Below are 23,380 nucleotides of genomic sequence, written 5' to 3'. Positions count from 1 at the left end.
CGTCCCTTTGCAGATGTCCCCCACCCTGACCTCTGGCACCAGGAAACGCTGATCTGCTTTCTTGTCATAACAGTTTACTGTTTCTGGGATTTCATATAAATGAAATAATGGGATATGTAGTCTTTTATTTGGCATAAATTACTGAATGGTATCCCACTACATGGATATATCCCAATTTATTTATCCATTAACCAGTTAATGAACTTCGGGGTTGTTTCTAGTTTTTGACTGTTATAAATGATGCTGCTATGAGTATCTGCTTGCAAGTCTTTGTGTGGTCATGTGTTTTCATTTCTCCGGAGTAAATGCCTAGGAGTGGGATTTTTTAACTAAGGTAGCAACTACCAAACATTTTCCAAAGTGGTTCTACCATTTCCATTCCCACCAGTGATATGTCACTGCTCCAGCTACGCCATATTCTCACCAGCACTTCGTGTCTTCATCCGCTCTGGCTGTCATTACAAAAATATCGTAGACTGGTGGCTTAAAGAACATTTATTTCTCATGTTGCGGAGGCTTGGAAGTTCGAGATCAGGGTGCCAGCATGGTTGGGTTCTGGTGAGACACCTTTTCTTGGCTTGCAGATGGCTGCCTGCTTGTTGTGTCCTCACATGGCTGAGAGAAAGCCTTGGTCTCCCTTCGTCTTATAAGGACAACAGTCCTATCACGGGGCTCTACCCTTGTGGCCTCATCTAAACTTAATTATCTCTAAAGGCCCCACCTCTAAATACCATCACGTTGGGGGTTAGGGCTTCAGCAGATATATTTCAGGGGGTTCATTCAGTACATTACACTTAGACTGGTATTTTTGTTGTTTTGTTTTAGTCATTCTAATAGATGCATATGAACTAACCGTATCATAGTTTCAATTGGCATTTCCATGATGTCTGGTGATATTGAACACCTTTTCCTATGTTTCTTTGCTCTCCATACATCTTCTGGGATTTGCCCATTTTTTAAATGAAACTTGTAATTTTGAGATAATGGTAACTTCCTCCCAGAGAGATAATACAGAGAGATCCCATGTACACTTTATCCAGTTTCCCTGGTGATAACATCTTACAAAATTATAGTCTAATATCACAACGAGGACATTGAAATTGACACAATCAAAAGGCAGAACAAGGAGCACGTGCTCAGTTTCAAACATTTATGAAATTGCAGAGATGTCAAGGACCTCCCAGCTGAACCCCCCAGGTTCCGCTATGATTGGACGGGGACCAGTGGCCCCCCTTCCCCCGCGCCCTGTGTTCCTGGTGATGTTGTGCTGCTCCCCCCTCCCCCATGGCCGCCCTGATCCAGCAGGATTGAGGAAACTCCATGCCCCAAAGCCAACCTGCTGGCAATGGCCAAGACCCTGGAAAGTGGCCTTGTACCTCACAGTCCATCTTGCGGGAGCTTACTGATGCCAGCCAGAGCTCCAACAAAGCAGTGCCATCGAAGGTTTGATGGCCCCGGGCTGGAAGAACTTTGGCAGTTTCAATGCTTTGGACAGCCTCGGTGAGTGAGTGGGCACCTTCTCAAAAGAGGGATCCAGAGGCAGGATCAACACGACTCTCCCAACGCAGAGAGCTTCTCTAGGGCTGTGGGCACCTCTCCACATTCTCACTGGGCCACCCCCTCACCCTGCCACCTCTTGGTCCCCATGCGATGGTGACCCAACAGTCCCCGTTTCCCAGGGACTGCAGGCATTCCTGAAATGAGATGGGTTACCCTGCCTTCTGCTCCTTTCATTTTCCGCCTCCAGACCTTTCCTGTGTATCCTTGTCTACCCGTCTCCACCTGCTTTTTCCTGGCCTTTCTCTTGTCTCCTGCCTTCTCCGTCCCAGCAGATCTAACACTGGAAAGTTTTTTTCTCATCTACCTGGAACTGCCAAGGGTAAAGAAATAGCAATTTGAAGACTGATCAAATAGCGTTGTGTTTATATTTAAACTGAGGCAGGACAACCAGTTTTTTTTTTAATTATTTGAAAAGAAGGGATTAGGCAAAGAAGAACGCTTGTTTCTCCCAAGGCTTAGAACGATTAGTTCCTTGTAGGAAAAGGGCTTTTTACATTCTCTGGGTATGCACCTGTGCGCAGGCGCACACAGGCGCGCATCCCCCCCCCCCCCGGGAGAAACCCTGTCGGGGGGCCCTGGGGCAGTTGCCTCCCTGCCTCCCGGTTTATCATTATAGTCTGCCTTCCACACCCCCCCACCCCCGCTCTCTGTGAACTCTCTATCATGATGTAGCACAGGCCTTTTTTGAGGCGTGTCAGGGAGTTACTGCCTCTCTTGCCGAGGCTGTGAGTCCCTTGGGGACGAGGACTATTACTTTCCTAGTCTTGCATCTTCAAAGATGCACTGCCTGGCTGCATAATTGATTTGCAAAACTGATTTCATCCCAAAGACCTCAAGGTGTTTTATGACCGTCGGCTCCGTTAGCCAAATGAAAAGCGAGTTGGCTAGAGCGGTGCTTTCCACTGGAGAATCTGTTTCTGCCCATTCAAAATGGTGGCCCCAAATCGCTACCACTTTGTGGAAGAGATTCAGAGGAGCTTTTGTGTTACTTGAGATTTTCCTTGCACGGTATACTTCTTTGAAAAGTTGCCATCCTCTGTGACATTTTGGGATGAAAGGCGAAGGGGCAGCGCAGGTGGCAGGGTTCATCTTTAGGATACAAGTTCCTGAGGACGGTGGTAGCTCAGTGTCAGACCTGTTAGTGAAGCTCTTTGGGGCCAGAACCCCTGCATTTATTTCCTCAAACTAGGTCAAGTAATGGGTGGGCACGCATGGCAACAAGGAACACGGTAACTTGTGGAAGTGCAGCAGAAGCTGAGATGTAGCTGCGCCATTGGAGGTTGGTTCTGATTCACAGGCAGCTCTGGGTTAAGAAAATTATTACCCTCCTAGCTCCTCTCTAGGTTTGCTTCTCTTTCTGTCACTTGCTGGCTTCCTCGCCCTTTATTCTTTTTTTTTTTTTTAAGATTTTATTTACTTATTCATGAGAGACAGAGAGAGAGAGAAAGACAGAGAGGAGCAGGCTCCCAAGGAGCAGGGAGCCCGATGCGGCACTTGATCCCAGGACCCTGGGATCATGACCTGAGCCGAAGGCAGACGCCCAACCATCTGAGCCACCCAGGCACCCGCCCTTTATTCTTTTTGTGTATCCTGTAGCATCTACTCCTCATACCCATGTATTTTCAGTCGAATTGTGTCCTCTCCCCAACAAAACATGTTGGAGTCCTAACCCTCAGTACCTCAGAATGTGGCCCTACATTCTGAGGGGGCTTTATAGACCTAATGAGGCCATTAGGGTGGGCCTTCAGGATGACTGGTGTCCTTATAAAAGGGGAAATTGAGACACAGAGACACAGACAGGTTCCATGTGAAGATGAAGACAGAGATCAGGGTGATGCTTCCACAAACCACAGAACACAGGCAAACCACCAGAAGCTGGAGGAAGTTATGGTACGGGTTCTCCCCCTCCCACCCCTAAGAAGGAACCCACTGTGGTCACACCTTGATCCGGGGCAGCCAGCCTCCAGCACCGTGAGACAGTAGATGTGGTTTACTGCATTATGGCAGCCCAGCAAACGGACACACCATCCTCGCTCGTACATGCTTCCTTGTAACTTTTTATTCATAATGTCAAGTTGTTTGCCTCTCACAACCTCGCCTACATAATTAGTTTTCGGAAATCAGTTGGGATTCACTCCCTTTGTTTGTCAATTTCTGTTCCAGAGAGCAAGAATTTCCTTGGCCCAGTGTGTCCCTGTTTGGATGTGGCTTTTTGGATAGGCCGCCCTGTAGGCCAGCAGCCAGTCTGCGAGTTGTCTGCTCTGGAGTCCTGTCATCCCTCCTTGTCCCTCCTTGTCCTCTGGGCCAGTCACCTGTTGCCAAAGCAGTGGTTGTCCCAGTGTAAGCCAGTTTCCCACAGCCGTCCACTCTCCGGGGACTGGGGGTAGACTGGGCGTGGCCATGCATCATGATGGACACATCTAATGGAATGCCCAGTACCGTGTGTGGAAAGCCACCTCGGCCTAGGAAGATGCTCTAGGGGCCAAGCAGTCCAGTCTCCCGCTTGAATTTGGAATTGTACTAATAAACCAAAGAGACATAGGGTCGTCCACCCTTTGCTTGAAAACTTTCAGCCAATAGCATCTTTCCAGAATGGTATAGCTCTAGCGTTAAGAAAATTCTTTCTTATGGTGAGCTGAAATTAGCCTCCTTATGATTTCTACTCGTTGGTCCTAGTTCGGCCCTTATGTAGCGCGAAGGGAAGTAGAGTCTCCTGTCTACCCTACAGCGCCCCCTAGTGTCAGTGCCTCCCACTATTTCTCAGGACATGGTTTCCTGGTGCTTTACTGTCCTTGTCACTCATCTTCACCCAGGCCACCAGTTGCCTTTTTTTTTTAATTTTTTTATTGTTATGTTAATCACCATACATTACATCATTAGTTTTTGATTGCCTTTTAAGTGCAGTGCCGATTACTCAGCACTGTTCCAGAGGGGTCTGACCGTTATTCAAGAAGCCTGGGCTGGGGAGGGAAGTTAGAGCATGGGCTTTAGGGTCGAATGGATGCATTCTCGGATGCTGGTTCTGCCATTCACCAGCTGCGAGATTCTGAACAGTACCTTTTCCCTACCACAACCCTTTCTGTAAGGAGGAAGAGAAAGAAGGAAGGGAACTTTTGTCTCTGCTCCCTTATTGTCTTAATATGTTGGGGCTGCTGTGACAAAATACCACAGACTGGGTGGCTTATAAACAGTAGACCTTTATTTCTCAGAATTCAGGAAGCTGGCAGTCCAAGATCAAGTGGCCCTCATGGCAGGGGAGGTCCCTCCCCTGGCTCTGGAGGTGGTGTCTTCTTGCTGTGTCATCTTGGTGGAAGAGGCTAGGAATCTCTCTGGAGCCTCTTAAGAGAGTCACTGATCCCATTCAGGTGGGCTCCACCCTCAGGACCTGAGCACCTCCCAGACGCCCCACCTCCTAGTATCATCGTCTTTGGGAGATAGAATTTCAACACATGCATTTGGGTGGCACCCATTCAGACCAAAGCTCTTATCCTTAAAGTATGGAAATAATATTTTCTTCAAAGCATTGTTGTGAGGATTAAGTGGAGCTTTGTCATTTAAGACAGTGCTTCTCAAACTTGAAAATCCCCAGGGAACTTTTCACGAGGCAGATTTGAGTCCATAAGTCTGGATCTGAAATTCTGCATTTCTGACAAGCTCCCGGGTGATGCCCAAGTTGTGGTTCGTGGACCACATTTGAATAGCAGGGATGTGGGACGCTTGGCACAGTGCCTGGCACCCAGCAGAGTTCCGTAAATGTTGATTCTGTCTTCCTCTGTCCCTCCCGTGACCCTACTCGCTGTACTCCATGCTAGGATTAACTTTTCACTTTCTTCCTGTCCCTATGTAATATAGTGACAAAGCACTTGTCCAACAAAGATGAGCCTTTGAAAGTTTCCTTTCAAATCCTTAACCAGAGAAATAACGGTCTCGGCAGAGAAGGGTATAGTCTTAAAAGGGGAGAGATGTTTTCAAGTTCTAAACCAAACGCTAAGCTGCCATCACATAGGAACAATAGAACTGGCGTTGTTGTTCCATCCGCAAAGTTCTGGAGAGGCCAGCACTGTCCTCTGTGAATACCGGGCAACGGCCCATCTGCACGGCAGGTTCCATCAAACGGAAGGCGTCATGTCATTAAGGGGACGGCAGCTGGGCAGCCTAGATTTATGAAGTCACTAAAGCCTTGTCATCGAGGTGCCATAGGAGGCTGAAGCAGCTGATCCTTCCAGAAACAATGATGGGTGCTGTTGCCATGACATGGAAAAATCAAGTCTGATTAGGCTGAGATTTTGAGAGTCTGAATAGAAAATGCTAATAAATTTTGACAGGACTTAGGTGGTGATTCCATTCTAATCCACTTTATTCTCCCACTCTTAGTAATGAGTGTTGTGCTGTTTTTCTCTGGTTCTTCATGCAAACAAGCTAAAAAAAACCAAAAGGCTTGCAAGATACATTTGAATGCAGATTTAGCCTTCACAAATACCGACATAAATTACCAAAAAAAAAAAAAATGGGATTCTTTTTCTTTTTTATTTCTATAAAGCCTTCCCCCCCACAACTAAATTTTCCTGTAAGGGTTGAAATGAGTAAGTTGCACATTTTCTCTAAAGTGGTCATTGAATTACAGAGAGCAGTAGCTTGCTGAGCCCAACCTTTTTTGTTTTTGTTTTTAATCTGAGTTTTGGCTGGTAATTGTCTAAAAGCTTCCAAAATACAGTTGCTAGAATTACAGTCTGGAACGCCTTAAATGAAAAATGACCTTGCTGTTGTTACTTTTATTTGCCCTGACACAATTTAGCTTTTAAGTTGATTTTCTTAGCAGCTCAATTAATTACAGTTCAATCATTCAATCATTAGAGCATCTAATAGAAACTTCTGTATGTTTTTTTTATTTTTTTCCCAAAAATACACTTTATTTTTTAGAACAGTTTTAGTTTTATGGAAAAATTGAGAAGATAGTATAGAACATTTCCATGTATGCTACACCAGGTGCTTCCTATTACTAGCACGTTTTTTTTATTTTATTATGTTATGTTAATCACCATACATTACATCGTTACTTTTTGATATAGTGTTCCATGATTCATTGTTTGCACCTAACACCCAGTGCTCCATTCAATATGTGCCCGCTTTAATACCCATCACCGGGCTAACCCATCCCCGCACCCCCCTCCCCATTCTGTATGTTCTTAAAACAAAATTCCTGATCCACAGAACTTGAAAATTTTTTAAATAAACAAACATGGTGGGGCCCCTGGGTGGCTCAGTTGGTTAAGCGACTGCCTTCGGCTCAGGTCATGATCCTGGAGTCCCGGGATCGAGCCCCACATCAGGCTCCCTGCTCAGCGGGGAGTCTGCTTCTCCCTCTGACCCAACCCCCTCTCATGTGCTCTCTCTCTCTCTCTCTCTCATTCTCTCTGTCTCAAATAAATAAATAAAATCTTTAAAAAAATAAAAAAATAAACATGGTAAAATTTTCCTCATCACCCTCTGGGTTTATATTTGAAATTTAATAGCAGAAAGAAAATATTTTAAATATTTATGGCTCCATAATAACATATACATAAAAAGTATTTTTTTAGGATTTATTTATTTTGGAGAGAGAGCAGGGGGCGGGGCCAGGGTGCAGAGGGAGAGAGAGAGAGAATCTCAAGAGGACTCTGCACTGAGCGCGGAGCCCATCGTGGGGCTCGATCTCAGGACCCTGAGATCATGACCTGAGCTGAAATCAAGAGTCGGAGGCTTAACTGACTGAGCCACCCAGGCGCCCCCATGAAAAGTTTCTCAAGGGCTGCCATGAAACACCAGGAGTGTCTCAGGAGAGTGAGATCGGGGATCAGGAGGAAAAGAATTTTACCTTTCACTTTATACCTTTTCATTTTTTTAAAAAAAACTTTCAGTGGGGCGCCTGGGTGGCTCAGTCGTTAAGCGTCTGCCTTCGGCTCAGGTCATGATCCCAGGGTCCTGGGATCGAGCCCCACTTCGGGCTCCCTGCTCCGCGGGAAGCCTGCTTCTCCCTCTCCCGCTCCCCCTGCTTGTGTTCCCTCTCTCGCTGTGTCTCTCTCTGTCAAATAAATAAAATCTTAAAAAAAAAAATACTTTCAGTAATGTATCCCTTTAATAATATTTTTTAGTAATTAAAATAGTTAAGGTATACCACCAGAAGAAATGTCATAGAATTACCATATGATCCAGCAAGCCCACTTTTATATAAATAGCCAAAGAAATTGGAACCAGGGACTTTGATACTTGCACACAGCAGTTTTATTCATCGTAGCCAATCAACAGATGAGTAGAGAAACAAAATGTGATGGATACATACAATAGAATATTAGTCAGCCTTAAAAAACATGAAATTCTGGCACATACTACCACACAGAGAAGCTTGTGGACATGATGCTGAGTAAAATAAGCCAGTCATTAAGACACAGATCGTATGATTCCACTTATATGAGGTACTTCGAGTAGTCCAGTGTGTCGAGACAGAGTGGTGCTTGTCAGGGCCCGAGGCTAGGAGGAGAATGAGTTATTATTTAATGGGTTCAGAGTTTCAGTTTGGGAAGACTCAGTAATGGAGATGGATGGTGGTGATGGTCACACAATAACGTGAGTGTACGTACCACCACTGAATTGTAGACTTAAAATGGTTAAAATATTAAATTTTATATATTTTACTATAATACTTTTTTTTTTAATTTACATTCTTTTCTGGGGGGAAGAAAGCCAGGCCTGGGTACTGTAGGCAGAGGAGCAGCTCATGCACAGGCCTGGAGGAGTGAAAACCAGCCCGAGGTCTCCTGCAAACACAAGTGTAGGTGCCCTCTGCCCTGGTGAGGGAGCCCAAGGGGAGGGGCAGGGGCCATCGCTGTCGGCTACAGCGCCGGGCAGGGCAGAGTCTGGACCCACCAGGCCTCCTAATGTCCTGCCCTCTGCACCCCTGGGCTACCATCCCTGTCCTGCCACCTTTCAGCCTGCCTGCTAAGGCCCAGCTCTAGGCCTGCCTCCTCCTAGAAGTCTTCCTGACTGTCCCAACCACAGGCCCCTCATCTTTTTCCAATCTTTATTAAATTGGAAGTTGGTATTACCCAACTAGATAAGCTCTCTGAGGCCAGAACCCAGCCTATGCTAAATTTAAAAAAAGCTGGGGGCGCCTAGGTGGCTCAGTCAGTTAAGCGTCTGCCTCGGCTCAGGTCATGATCTCAAGGTCCTGGGATCAAGTCCCATATCGGGCTCCCTGCTCAGCGGGGAGTCTGCTTCTCCTCGTTCCTCTGCTCCTCCCCCCTGCTCATGCTCTCTCCCTCTCTCTCTCTCTCTCTCTCTCTCTCAAATAAATAAATAATTTTTTTAAAAAGTCCTGGCAATTGATTTAAAAATGTTATTCAATTAGTAATGTTGTTATTTCTTCCACAGCTCTTGTTCTACCTGTCTGGTTTTTTAATTAATTTTTTTGAAGGGGAAGATAATTGTTGATTCACATGTAGTTGTAAGAAATAATACAGAGAGAGCCCATGTATGCTCTGCTTAGCTTTCCCCAAGGGTAACACTTTTTAAACCTACAGTATAATATAGTGTAATATCACAAGCAGGACATTGATGCAATCCACTCATCTTACTCAGATTTCCCTAGATCCACTTGCATGTGTGTGTGTGTGTGTGTGTGTGTGTCTGTCTGTCTATTAATTTCTGTACCATTTTACCAACTGGGTAGGTTCAAATATCCACCACAACAGGATACCAGATAGTTCCAACACCGCAAGGATCCCTAGTGTTGTCCTTTTGTATTCACTGGCACTTGCCCTGCCCGCCCCCCCCCCCGCCCATCTCCTCCAGCCACTAACCCCTGGCAACCACTAACTAATCTGTCCTCCATTTCTTAAAATTTCTCATTTCAAAAAGTGTTATATAAATGGAATCAGAGAGTATATGTAATCTTTTGGATTGGCTTTCTTCACTCAGCAAATTCCCTGGAGATCCATCCAAGTTGTCGAGTGTATCAATAGTTGGTTCCTTGTTGCTCGGGAGTGCTCCAGGATGGATGGACTGTGGTTTGTTTAGGCATTCACCTGGTGAAGGACGTCCAGCTTTAAGCTATTACAGATAAAGCTGCTATGGACATTTGTGTGCTTGTTTTTGTGTGAACATAAGCTTTTATTTTTCTGGGACAGGTGCCCAAGAGTGCAACTGTTGGATCCCATAGTAATTGCATATTTAGTTTTAGAATAAACTGCCAGCCTCATTTTCCAGAATGGTACCGTTTTCATCCCACCAGAAACACGTGAGTGATCCACATCCTTATCGGCATTTGTTGTGGTCACTATTTTTTTTTATTTTATGCGTTCTGATAGGTGTGGAGTACTAACTCATTGTGGTTTTTATTGGCATTTCCCTGCCTGCTAATGATGTGGAACATCTTCTCATGTGTTTGCTTGCCGTCTGTAGACCCTCTTTCCTGAAATGTTTCTTCATTTCCTTTGCCCATTTTCTAAATGGGTTAATTGGGTGTTTGCTGTTGTTGTTGTTTAACTCTCTTATCCTTCACTACCCTCTCCCTTCTTTTATTTCTTATTCCTTTAGTAAACATTTATTAGCATGTACCATCTATCAGGCATTTGGAATACAGAGATAAAAGACAAAGACTTTGCCTTAAAGGAACTGATGGTTTGGAGGAGGGGACAAGTAAGCAGAGTTCTTCTATGTAGGAGACGCACCTACTTCCCGTCAAGAGAATCAGTGAAGCCTTGCTTCCTGGAGGAGGCAGCATCTGATCAGCATGTGGAGGCATGAATATATTTATTATACTTTACGTATATTACAGTTGACCCTTGAACATCGTGGGTTGCACTGCACTGGTCTGCTTATACATGGATTGTTTTGATAAATATAGTACAGTACTGTATGTGTATTTTCCTTATGATTTTCTTAATAATTTTCTCTAGCTCACTTTATTGTAAGAATACAGTATATAATACATATAGCACACAAACTATGTTAATTGATTGTATGTTTTCAGTAAGGCTTCTGGTCAGTAGTAGGCTATTGGTAGTTAAGTTTTTGGGGAGTCAAAACTTATATGTGGATTTTTGACTGCACAGGGGTTGGTGCCCCTAACCCCTGTGTTGTTCGAGAGTCAGCTGTATACTGCCATTACATTTGAGACATTAATATAGTAAGAAGTGCCTTCTGGGCGCCTGGGTGGCTCAGTCATTGAGCGTCTGCCTTCGGCTCGGGTCATGATCCTAGGGTCCTGGGATCGAGTCCCACATCAGGCTCCCTGCTCGGCAGGAGACCTGCTTCTCCCTCTCCCACTCCCCCTGCTTGTGTTCCTGCTCTCGCTGTGTCTCTCTCTGTCAAATAAATAAATAAAATCTTTAAAAAAAAAAAAAAAAAAAAAGAAGTGCCTTCTAAAAGCCCCTCGGTATCTTTCTAAGTAATTCATAATGGGAACTTGTCATTAATTCAAGGTTAGTAAACACTGAACACAAAATATCATCCTGGGTTCTTGAAGATTCTGAGATAAGACAGCATTCCAGACTCCAAAGGTGTATGATCTAATGGGAACTAGAGATTGATAACCAGCAGACAGTTGATTATAGAAGCACAAATTTAGTAACACAGTAGAGTGAGGAATTATCACGAGGAGGTTGGGAAGATTTCTTAGAGGAAGGAGGGTTTGAACTGGCATTTGAAAAAGGAGTAGAACTTGAAGACGTAGATATAAAAGGGACAAAATTTGTCATACACTCCTAGGTCCCTGCATGTTATAGATTGCCAGACCCCCATCTTGCTCTTACCCACAGAGTTGCTTCTGAGGAAAGGTCCCGGACCTAATGTCGGAGTCCAGGTTTTGCTAATGGCTTCAGTTGAAGAGATTGCTAGTGGAAGTCATGTCTAGTTTTAGGATGAGATCCGCAATCTAATTTTAGGCGGTCCTTCATCTTAACAGATAGATGGAATGAGACCTACAGAGGATCAAATTCAGCCCAGCCTTATTGCTCCTGCTGGCCAGGCCAGTGGATGTGTTTTGTCTAGAAAGTCCTCAGGCCAAGCCAGGGAAGTGGTGTGGATTTCCTGCTATGTCTCTGCTAAAAATAAAAAATTGATTGGTGAAAATAAAGTGTTACACAGTGGATGGGGAATACTTCCTATTTTAAAACATTGCTGTTTATCTCCTTGTAATTTTTTAAAATCTCCCTTAAAGAATATAATTTTTTTTTAAGATTTTATTTATTTATTTGGCAGAGAGATAGAGAGAGAGAGCAAGTAGGCAGAGAGGCAGGCAGAGGGAGAGGGAGAAGCAGGCTCCCCGCCGAGCAGGGAGCCCGATGCGGGGCTCAATCCCAGGACCCTGGGATTATGACCTGAGCTGAAGGCAGCCGCTCAACTGACTGAGCCACCCAGGCGCCCCAAGAATATAATTTTTACATATACTCTTAGGTAAACCACATTTACCAAGTAAGTAACTTACAAAGTGTCAAGAAAAGACAGAACAAACCAACTTTAAAGCTTCTGTTTAGCAGAGATGAGCGTGTATAAGAAGCTGGACGACATTAATGAGATGGGGAGAAAGTCAGGTTTCTTCTCTCAATAAGAGAAAAAGAAAGGCAGTTATAAACTAACATAAACAAAAATATTTTATAAGAAAGTCATGGCCCAAATATGTAGCAAACTAAAATACAGCATGATTTTGAGAAATTTATGAGTCTAATAAAGGATATTCCAGCTGCCACATTCTTCTTAAATGACACAGGAGTCAAAGTACTAGATCTGTAGAGAAAGAAGTTGTGGCCCTTTGCAGTGAATGACATTTACCTAATCACCATATTGTAAATGCTGCTGATTTTCAGCTTTCAGAATTCACATAAAATAGGAAGACAAATATGTTTACAGAACAAGAATGGAAATGTAATCAATCTCAGCAATGTACAAGCAAAGTAGACAGAAGTTGAGTGTTGGAAATGGGGAGGAGAGGAAGAAAGCATGGCCGGGGCTAGTGTCCTCATCTTGTACATTGGGAAGTCCAGATGCTGGGCAACACTGATGAATGAGGAAGCTGAGGTTTTTAAGTTTACTACCTAAGTTACAAATTTGGTAACAAATGGAAGAATTAAAGAGTATAATATAGCTATTTGAAAGGGTTCAGGGGTAGCTGGGTGGCTCAGTCGATTAAGCAACCGGTTTTAGGTCAGGTCATGTTCTCAGTGTTGTGAGATCAAGCCCTGCATCATCAGGCTCCATGCTTAGCAGGGAGTCTGCGTATGATCCTCTCCCTACCCCCCTACCCCCCCCCACACATACGTGTTCTCTCTGTCTCTCTCTCTCTCTCTCTCAAATAAATAAAATAAATCTTTAAAAAAGGGGGAGTGGTTCAGGACATGCCACTCTAAACTATGACATTTTGGCATATTGATGGTTATGAGCTGAAGGCATTTGGAAAAAAGCAGATGTAGGAAGGCCTCTCTGACCTGCTCCTTTCTACCTAAAATCAGGTCATTAAATTTCCCATGAGAACGGTGCCCTCCCTGCACCAGGAAGAGAAGAACGTTCTTATCACCGGAGACTGGGAGTCAATGCTGAAATGGACCTGTATGAACAAACCTACTAAAATAACCCTTATCTTCCACTGCTTTCCCTCGTATATTTCTTAGTCACTTTCCCACAATTTACTGTCCCCTAGTCCATGCCCCTTTGTGTTGTCACATCTCCGTAATTTATCATTCTTTGTGTAAAACAAAGTATACAAGCTTTTGGGCCTAACAGCTTCTTTGGGTCTTTGTTTTCCTTTTAAGGACTCCCATGTACATGTAAAAATAGTGAATAAAATGCGTGTGCTTTCCTCCTGTTAGTCTGTCATGTCAGTTAATTCTTAGGCCAGCTACAGAGTCAGAGGGCAGCAGGAAGTTTTTCCTCCCCTACACTATCAAAAAACTGTAAAAAGTGGAGATGCAGAGGGGAGACATAAGTTAAATCGTAATTTTTCAGGATTGGCAGTCAGTTGAGAATATCTAAAGAAATAGCAGTGTAAGTATATTGTGAGTTAGGATGATAATCCCCAGAACTAAACGCAGCTCTAAGTGATAACCTCTGGGAAGTAGTACAGTAAGTGAGCAGGGATTAGGCAGAGACATCATTTTAATGTCATATAAGCAACTGCATTGGTAAAAAGAAGTGGGAAAAGAAGTTTTAGTGACCAGCAATAAAATGTGTTCAAAGGAGCAACATGACAATTAGATACCCCAGTGAATTCTAATTAATTAGTTTTGAATTTAAGCAAAGAAGCACTTCAGTGATAGGAAAGTACTCAGTGTAACTGCAGATCTTTCATTACCTAAAATTTAAAATGTAGTCTGTAAGGATTTTAATTTTCCTAAATTTGCCCTTATGCAGGAAAAAGAACTAGTTTAACTCCGACATAGATATGTAAATGCCACTTTTGTTAAGAGAGATCCTGGCTGTTTTTTGAGGCGAGACAAAATGAACTGCTGTGAGGCACTTCTCAAAGGTGTAAAATCACTGGAATAATCCAGAATTTAGCCTATTTAATATAACATTTAAGCTCTTTCCTTGTGCATAATTTTCAATGTATTTTTCCCCATAAGAACACACTTCTGATTTTTATCATGCCAATCATTGAAAAACAGCATTTATTAGATAAACATTCCCTTTGGACATATCTTTTTGCAAGGTCGGGGGGCGGGGTCTGGCTCCAGGCTCACACCCCACGGGGTCGTGGAGGTGCAGAGGGTGCGGACCAGGATGTGGGCTCCTGGGGACGCTGCCACGCATCTGCGGTGCCATCCTGTGGCTGTGATGCTAAATTAGAGCCTGATTTCATTTTCTTCTCTCCAGGAAGGCCCTTTTGTCTACTTGTCTTTTGTAGGAAACGTTGCGGATTCCGAAGGCTTGATTGCTTCATTGTGTAAGTAATTTTAAAATGTTTGCATTTGGAATGTTTGAGGAGATTAATTGCAAGTATGGCTGTCAATTAAATGAGTCCCTGTCGCACAAATGGTGTGATTTCATTTATATGAAATGTCCAGAATAGGTGAATCTCTAGAGACAGATGATAGATTTGTGGTTGCCTAGGACTAGAGAGGGAAGACAGAGGAGGGGGATGGAGAGTGAGGGGTTTGGGTTTCTTTTGGGGAGTTAATGAAATGTTCTAAAATTTCATTGTGATGATTCGAATCTGTGAATATACTAAAACCCACTGAACTGTACACTTTAAATGGGTGAATTGTATGATGCGTGATTTATATCTCAATAAAGCTGTGTATTAAAAAATATGTTTATACTGCAGATTGAAGAATTTGCAGTATTTAAACTGGGTGCTTTTCCGTACTTTTAACGTCAACCTTCACTTTATCATATATACATACGAGGTCTGTATATGCGTGTGTGTGTGTGTGTGTGTGTGTGTGTGTGTGTGTGTGTGTGTATGTAGTCCTGAAGATAATTTCCAAAGCTCCTCTGGTTCTGCAGAGGTGTTAACTAGTTTTGCCTACCTTCTTCATGCTGCTGTAAATCAGTCAACTTTCCATCAGTTAGTATCGACTTCCTCCCCCGTACTGTGTCAAATTTGACAAACAAATGAGCCAGGCAACAACAGGATCCTTCACCACCATTATAGAATTGCCTTATGCAAGGTAACTTCTTTGAGACTTTGCATCAGAAATTCTGCATTGTTTATCTCATTTCTTGCATAATTCTGAAATCAGGTCCTTCAGCCAGGACCTATGTCCAGACTGCTGTTCATCACTAGAGTTAGGGAACTTCGAGAGAATCCAGGCAGCTATCGTTAGTGCTTCTCAAAGCAAAATGTGTGTTGTCTTTGATGCCTGTCAGGTCCCAGCCAGGGGTAGCTCAGGGAGCCTGAGCCCCCACCTCAGGAGGGAGGTGTTGCTATGCACATTCGTGTGTGTGATGTGATGAGTGGGCCGGATTAAACTGTGCCTGAGAGTTGCTGGGGAAGCCCAGGGGCTGGAGGACGCAGCCTAAGTCATTGCCCTCCACCCTGGCTGCCTGGCCCGGCATCAGAGAAAGTGAACGACCCAGCTTTGGCCCAGTCCCATGAAATGCAAATGTCTAACATGATCTTTATCAGTCATCTTCAGTTTACATTTTTTTGGCCTTAAAAAAAGTAAAAACTCATTTAATGGTGGTGTCCTTTATTCTTGAGAAAATGAAAATCCAGTAGATAATGTAAAGTAGTTCTTCTCGGACTTTAAAGTGCACCAGCTTGCCTTGGACTCTTGTTAAAATACAGATTCTGATTCAGAGCGTCTATGGTAAAGCCTCCCAGATGTTGATCTGCGGACTGTCCTTTGATTCACCAGGATGTAGAGCTGGGCTATAAACATCACATGGACCCTGTTAAAGAGGAATTATTCATGACACTTGTTCAAGATGATAAAGAAGAATTTATTCAGGAGGTACCCCTACGGTGGAGTCTTGCAGTAGGGAAGCGAGATCGGGCTCAAGTCCAGATGCAACAAGGACAGGTGGAGCTTTATGGCCAAGAAGGTAGTGGGGTCAGTGGCTGGAAAATTACTAAGAAGAAACATCAAGAGTGGAGACTTTCAATAGACCGACTCAACAGGAATCTTGCTGCAGGCAGGCCAGGATGATAGGATATGATATAGAGGGTGGGGGATGAGGAATTTGATCAGGTATCGAGAGTAATCAGGTATCTGCACCCCCATGTTCATGGTAGCATTATTCATGATAGCCAACGCATGGAAGCAACCTAAGTGTCCATCGGTGGGTGAATGGATAAAGAAGTTTGGGGTGTTTGTGCATGTGTATGTACACACGCACGGGCACAATGGAATACTATTTAACCATAAAAAAAGCAAGAAATTCTGCCATTGTGACAACATGGTTGGACCTTGAGGGCATTAGGCTAAGTGAAACAAGCCAGACAAAGACAGATACTGTATGATTTCACTTCTATGTGGAATCTTAATTAAAAAAAAAAAAAAACTCATAGAAAAAGAGATCAGATTTGTGGTTCCCAGAGGTGGGGGGGTGGAGACTGAGGGAATTGGATAAAGGACTAAGTACAAACTTGCAGTTCCAAGATAGGTAAGTGGAGGGTATAATGCACAATATAATGACTCTAGTTACCACTGCTGTAAGTTATCCAGAGAATGGATCCGGAGAGTTCTCATCAAAAGGAAGAACACACTGTCTTTTCTTATTTTTTGTGTCTATATGAAGAATGTATGTTCACTGAACACATTTTAATCATTTCCTGATGTACGTAAGCCGAGTCATCGTGACGCACATGTTCAAGTCATACAATGCTAGATGTCAATTACATCTCAATAAAACTGTCGGGGGAGGGGGGTGAGTGAGCAAATACCAAGAATGGAGGACTTTTGCTACACTGACTCAGCAGGATTCTTGCTGGAACCGGACTAAGTGGGCCAAGGACAGAGCACTAGGTGGAGGCCCCGTCAAGGAGAGGGCTCGGAGGAGCCTGACTCAAGCTGGGTCAAGAAGACGGTCTTTGTCACCCCTCACCCTCTCCTAATCTCCGCTCTAGGGGTGAAGGGCCCAGCCATGACTCAGGGACTGGGATCCTACTCCAGCCCTCAGTGCATCTTTCCGTCTAAACCTCTGCCTGAGCCTGGCATCAGTCGCAAAATAAATGGCATCTATCCTATCATTAGGCTTTTGAATGCTCTGTTTGCCCTTTGCTATGCAGGTGCTTACCCAGCAGAGAAATGGCCAGACTTGAGCAGGAGAGGAGACGATACCAGAGGCTTGATGCACTGGGACCGCCTTCCTCTGGGGCATTCACCTCGACCCCCCCCCCCCCACACACACAGGCTCCTTCAGCTGTGCTGAGGCAGGCAGACACACACACACTCTCTCTCTCTCTCTCTCTCTCTCTCTCTCTCTCTCTCTCTCTCTCCCCCCCCCCTTCAGCTCTGCTGAGTTAAACAGGATTTCAGCCATACTTTGCTCTCTTCACTCCAGGCCTGTGCCTTGGGCATGCTCCTCCCTGAAACACCCTCTCCTTCGCCCTGTGCAGGGGTCACCTTTTGTGGTATAAGGCCTGAAATTAAGATCCAATATTATGTATTGACAGCTGATAAAATCCAGAGGGCCTCACATGGCCTAACCGCAAGGCCCCTCCGCACTTTTGCTTCCTCCTATGAGCCCAAACGACCCTCCTTGTCCCAAGGACCAGGCACGGTGCCCGCAGATCCCTCAGGAGCAGGCTTCAGTTCCTTGACAGCCCCCCGGATTACTAGAAGAAGCCCGTTCCTGCCGCAGGAACCAGGGGCCGCCCCTGCCTCATTGCTGCGGAGCCTGCCTCCTGCGGGGCCCTTCCCGGTTCGCTCCGGTTCTGAGTGCAGCCCGCGCATGGCCCGGTGACGCGCAGTGCCCTTTCTCCAGGCTGTGAGTGTATGTGACTTGTAAATTGCCATCAGCCTCGTCTGTCCAGTGCCACCTGTTGTGTGTGGCCACCCCCATAACCCGAGGCTGGGGGCCCCTCCCCACCAACAGCGGGAAGGAGGAAGTGAACACACCTCACCTCCCTCACCTGGCCCAAGTGTCTCTTTCTCCACGTCCCACGTTCGGTTACCGTCACTTACTGTGCAGTTTGACCTCAGAAAGGGAGCCCCTAGGGGGTTGCCTGTGTCCCCCGTCCTAGTTAAGACTGCATTCCCCAGGCCCAGCACAGAGCCTTCCTGTGCTCCGGAGGCTTTGCTGAATTAAAGAATGAATGAATGGGGTTATTTTTGCATGTCTAAACACCCACTGATCTCTTAGTTCCTAAAGCACTGAAATTTTACATTACTGATAATTCCTTGGATTTTGGGTGCACTAGAGGGAACATTTCAGATGTTGCATATAAGTTTATTTTTTTTTAAGATTTTATTTATTTATTTGAGAGAGAGAGAGTACAAGCGGGGTGAGGGGCCGAGGGAGAGGGAGATTCCCCGCTGAGCAGGGAGCCCCATGTGGGGCTCGATCCCAGGACCCCGGGATCACGACCTGAGCCGAAGGCAGACGCTTAACGGACTGAGCCACCCAGGCGCCCCCGTTTATATCTTTAGATTTAGAGGAAAAACTTACTTTCACTATTATGTTGTTTTCCAGTTAGCTCCTGGCTGGCCGTCGGCCCGGGACAGACAGGGCAGCTCTGCCTGGCCCGTCTGTGGTGTCTGGCCTTTCAGAGTCTCTGCTCAGCATGTGTCTGTGTATTATCTCATTAAATGGCTAATCCTGTTTATTGGCCTTTCTTTCTGCCAGGACAGCCTTCATTAGAACCCTTTGTCCCTGGCCCCGAGGGATCATCACTTGGGCCATTAATAGAGACAAGAGCTTTGTCCTGCTGCTCCGACCCATCAGATAATGTAGCTGATATTTGATCATTCATGCCTTTTCTAAGTAATGTGAGAACAGTATCAAAGCGAGAAGAGGTGGGACTTTCATTTTTTCACTCTGATCATTTGAGATCTTATGAGCAGCATGTATTACTTTCATAAATTAACAGAGAGAGAGAGGACAGAGGGAGGGAGGGAGGAAAACAGAGAACGAACGAAGGAAGGGGGGGAGGGAGGGAGGATTCTCCCAGTGCATGACGCAGTCCAGCTCTAAAATGACTTTCTCACTCCATTCTTTCTAGAAGAAACCATCCTGATAATGGGGTCTGGAAAGAGTTCTTAGGGCACACCCACTCCCTGCTGACCAGAGCGGAGGCTTCTGTGGTGGCTGTTCTTAGTGACTCCTGTCTGCACTGAAATGCCCCCCCCACCCCTGTCCATCCGGGACCCCTTCCGTAGTCCAGGCTGTGTCATTGCCATGCCCCCCACCGTCCCCTCGGCACTCAATTTCTCTTCAATTATTAATAGACACTTTTTTAAATAAACGTTTCCTTGATAAAAATTTTCCCACGTCTAGATTATACCTACAGACTTTACATAGCAATTTTGAAGTAAGGAATCGTAACGCGCTTACCAAGATAATTATTAAGGATCGTCTTTGTAAAATCTGACCGAGCTGAATTAATTTAGAATTCTGCTTATAGTGAAAAGGGCGGGGGCGAAGAGGATGCATGTGTGAAAGTGCTTTGGGAACCAAAATCCTTTTTACAAATGTCACGTGACGTCGTTATTACTACTCGTGTCACGCAGCAAATGGGTTTTAGCGTCAGTCCTTCTGTGTTCTGTGAAGGCATTATGAAGAATGGGGGGGGGCGACAGTTCTTTTTTTCTCCTCCTTAGGGGAAAAAAAAGTCATTTCCACTGACTGTCATAAAAATGGTTGCCAGATGAGTAACAAAATGTATTTCACTTGTAGGGAAAGAATATGGCAAAGCTGACGCAAGATGGCTTTATTTTGACCCAACCATTGTGTCTTTGGAAATTCTGACTGTGGTCCTGGATGGGTCTCTGGCATTAGTCCTCATTTATGCCATAGTCAAGGAGAAATATTACCGGTAAGTGCCCTCCTCCTGGCCTGCGGAAGAGAGGACACACATGAGCTGTGCCAATGCCCGTGTGGCGTTTGGAGTAGATGACGACCACATTTATTTGTGAGATGAAAAGTAGGGTAGAAATGAAAATTGTTCTGTTAGGTAAGAATCGTGGTGCCACCAGATAATTTCGGATTGTTCAAAATAAAAATTATGAGAAATATGGTTGTAGGAACCACCTAGTCACTGTACAGGGCAAGAAAGTGTGAACGGCATTGGATGATTGTTCAGCAATATTTTGGAGAATAAAAGGGTCATACTTGCATCCTTGCTCCTCATCCCCCATGCAAATCACTCTAGAAAACTTGTGTTCCACTTTACAGCAAGTAAATTTTCTTATGTAATTTGGAGTTAGACATGCAAGATAAATCCTTCCCGAAGCAGGTTATGGAGGATGTGAAGAAGGCAGAAGAGAGGGGAGGGGAAGGGGACAGGGCGATGGAAGATTAACTGCCTGGCGTCGGTCAGACTCGGAGACGTGGAACTCTCTACCCTCCCTCCTACCCTTTCCCTTCCTCTCCTTCGCTCGGACACAGTGACCTGGGGCAAATAGAATGCTCTCCGGGGGATGATTCCCAAAAACAATGTCAAGTAGGCACAATCGCATTCCATTTTCTAGCATCTTGAATTGAAGAAGTCATTTTTAAAGCTTAATCACAAGATTTCAGCTTTGAATGGAACCTCCAAGGTCATTTAATCCACCTTTCCCCACCCAATTTTACTTAGATAGTTAGCAGGAAAAATTAAATTTCTTCTTGGCATCTTGATATAACTTTGGCTCCATGACCTTCGTTGTAGACTCACTGCCCACTGTATTCTTTGAGGAAGGTACAGTTCTTACTATCCCCTTTCCCGGAGGGGGTAGTTTTACCCCCAGGTAAATTTACCTGGGGGGAAATCCTAAATCCTCAATTTACCCAGCAGGTAAAATTGTGGCTTGTAGCAAGATTCGCATCTCAGTCTCTTTTGCTGGGTGAGGTGTGACCTCAGTAAATCTTCCTAGGACTAGAACAGGGTACCTGGGAGACCTTACTTAACTCTGAGAATAATCTTCTAGAAAGGGCAGTATTGCTTCTCCAGAGGATGTATGGATCTTCCACTAATCAGATTGACTTGCCCCATCAACGGAGCGCTGTGCAAAACCTGAGGTCTGACTCCAGAGAGGTCTTCTGCTGTGGAAGACTGTGTTAATGCTGACATCTAAGACAAGATTTCAGGATTCAGGGTGCCCAGCTGCGCTGAGCTCTTGTTTCTCTCTCTCTAACAGGCATTTCATACAGATTACCCTGTGCGTGTGTGAATTGTATGGCGGGTGGATGACCTTCTTCCCAGACTGGCTTATGGGAGGCCCCAACCTCAACACCGACAACTGGCTCTACTTTGGGGTCTATCTGGTATTTTTCAATAGCGTGTGGGTTCTGATGCCAGGGCTGTTACTGTGGCAGTCATGGGTGGAACTCAAGAAAATGTATTACAAAGGAACCAGTGCAGGGAAAAAGTTTCAGTGAATTTTCAAAATCACAGACACTGGTATCTTGCTTTATAAGCCAGAATGGGTCAAACCTTTTTGTTGGTCAAAATGTAATGCATTCCTGTGTACACTTTCTTTTTCTACTGTTGTTCCTAAACAGCCTATTTCAAATTGATTGTATGGTGGCAAGTTTTTTTTTTCTTCTTCAGTTAAATTACAATATGGGGAACAGAGAATAAATTTTAACTTGTAATAATAACCCGTTTGATTATATGTTTTTATGGCTAGCATTAATTGTTCTGCATTAATAAAGCCAATTATCATAAAATACTGTAGAGCCTATTAATTTTTTATTCCAAGAAAGTATTGTTGCCTCAACTTTTAAGCCTCTCACTTGTCTTTTGGTTACCAAAGTGAAGCCAGAAATGAAATGAATGCTTCTGTTTTACATTTGTATTTTGTCCAAGTTGTGAAGCCAACAAAAATGCTAGTAGGAGAACCCTGTGAGTGGGCTAACTCCTCACAGGTGAGCTCGGGGGATTCACACACAGACAGGTGATTGATTTATGTCTGTCTTGTTTCAAGGAGGAAGATTGAAGTGCCTTACAGAAATACACTGCACAATATGACAAAAAAGTAAATCGGGAAATAGGAACCCAGGGGAAATAAGAGTGGGAAATAATAAGATGACCCTAAAGTTAACGCATGCCATAATGTCGTACGTAATGGGTAGAAGTGAAGCACACAGATTTGGCACTTACCTCCAATACCAGGAGGGAAGCATGACCACGTTGTGTCTCATAAAACACCAGTTTTGGGGAAGCAATTGTATCAGGTCTGTCAGAGGTGGGGGGCAGGCACTTACATGAACTTGTTCAGCACATGCCTTTCTTACTCACATCTGAGCTCACAGATGTATCCTCTGCCTAGAAAAGTGTCTGGCACACCGGCCAGGCACGTGGTGAGTTACGGTGGATCCTGTAGCTCTGCGAGCTCGGTCTGCATCGTCCCCTCCTTCTAGTTGTCTTATCCCGCAGAGGATATGTAGGCTGTGGTCCTGGATGCAAAATTGGTTTCACCTTTCAGAAATACTTCTGAGAGATCCGGAGGGTAAAAGCGTGGATATCATTTCAACTCTTCCTCCTTTTTTTTTTTTCCTTTTTCTTTTATTTATTTATTATCATTATTATCATTATTGCTGTTTTGTGGTGACCCGTGAGGGGTTTTGGCATTTGTGTTCCATTTCCCAGGTACTGAGAGGCAGATGGAGTTGGGGCACAAGAATAAAGTGTTTGTGGGCTGAGTAGCTCCAGTGGTGACCTCTTTGGTACTGCCTCCCTCGGGGGAGGGTTCATTCTGTGGGCATCTGGGAGTCATTCCTAGAAGCTTAGCCAAGGATCTGCTCTTGCAGCCTCCCAGTGAATTTTGTAAGCACCCAATTCCCTGGGCTAAATCCTCAAATCTCCTAGAGTGATTTCTGTTCTCTGCACTGTATCTTGACAATGATATTTGTTGAATATTGAATAAGTATAGTCAGACAAGTGTGAGGAATCTTATATTATCACATTAAGGCTTTAGAAGTCCTGCAATAAAGAAACTTGATTAACTTGTGGGGTTTTTTTTTCAGATTTTTTTTTTTTTATTATTCATCTGAGAGAGAGAGAGAGAGAGAGAGAGCACAAGCAGGGGTAGGGGCTCAGTGGGGAGTCTGCTTGGGATTCTCTCCCTCCCTCTCCTTTTGCCCCTCCCCCTGTTCATGCTCACGCTCTCTCTCAATCTCTCTTTCTCTCTCTTTTAGGTGTATACCTTACAGAAATGCTTGTTTTGTGCACCAGAATGGCAGCATTATTCACTTAATAATC

At 44.5% G+C, this 23,380-nt stretch overlaps 1 protein-coding gene across 2 annotated transcripts in view; it reads left to right on the top strand.

The window, feature by feature from the left end:
- The window catches only part of EBPL (EBP like), a 31,867-nt gene extending 9,998 nt beyond the window's left edge, over window positions 1-21,869 (top strand). The window contains exons 1-5 of one of the 2 annotated variants that reach the window (XM_073894597.1): window positions 9,731-9,832; window positions 10,132-10,335; window positions 14,404-14,473; window positions 19,873-20,011; window positions 21,315-21,869. In XM_073894597.1, the coding sequence (XP_073750698.1) occupies window positions 10,147-10,335; window positions 14,404-14,473; window positions 19,873-20,011; window positions 21,315-21,555 (639 nt within the window). In that variant the 5' untranslated portion in view covers window positions 9,731-9,832; window positions 10,132-10,146 and the 3' untranslated portion in view covers window positions 21,556-21,869. Of the gene's footprint in view, window positions 1-9,730; window positions 9,833-10,131; window positions 10,336-14,403; window positions 14,474-19,872; window positions 20,012-21,314 lie in introns of those variants that run through there. The other variant, XM_025875309.2, reaches the window with a different exon arrangement.
- The last annotated feature ends 1,511 nt before the right edge of the window (window positions 21,870-23,380 follow it).

Source organism: Callorhinus ursinus, unplaced genomic scaffold, assembly GCF_003265705.2.
Source record: "Callorhinus ursinus isolate GAN/ISIS: 27379988/994484 unplaced genomic scaffold, GSC_fseal_2.0 scaffold7, whole genome shotgun sequence".
NCBI lineage: Eukaryota > Metazoa > Chordata > Mammalia > Carnivora > Otariidae > Callorhinus > Callorhinus ursinus.
The sequence above is the reverse complement of the archived record's forward strand: the minus strand, read 5'-3'. Positions and strand labels throughout refer to the sequence as shown.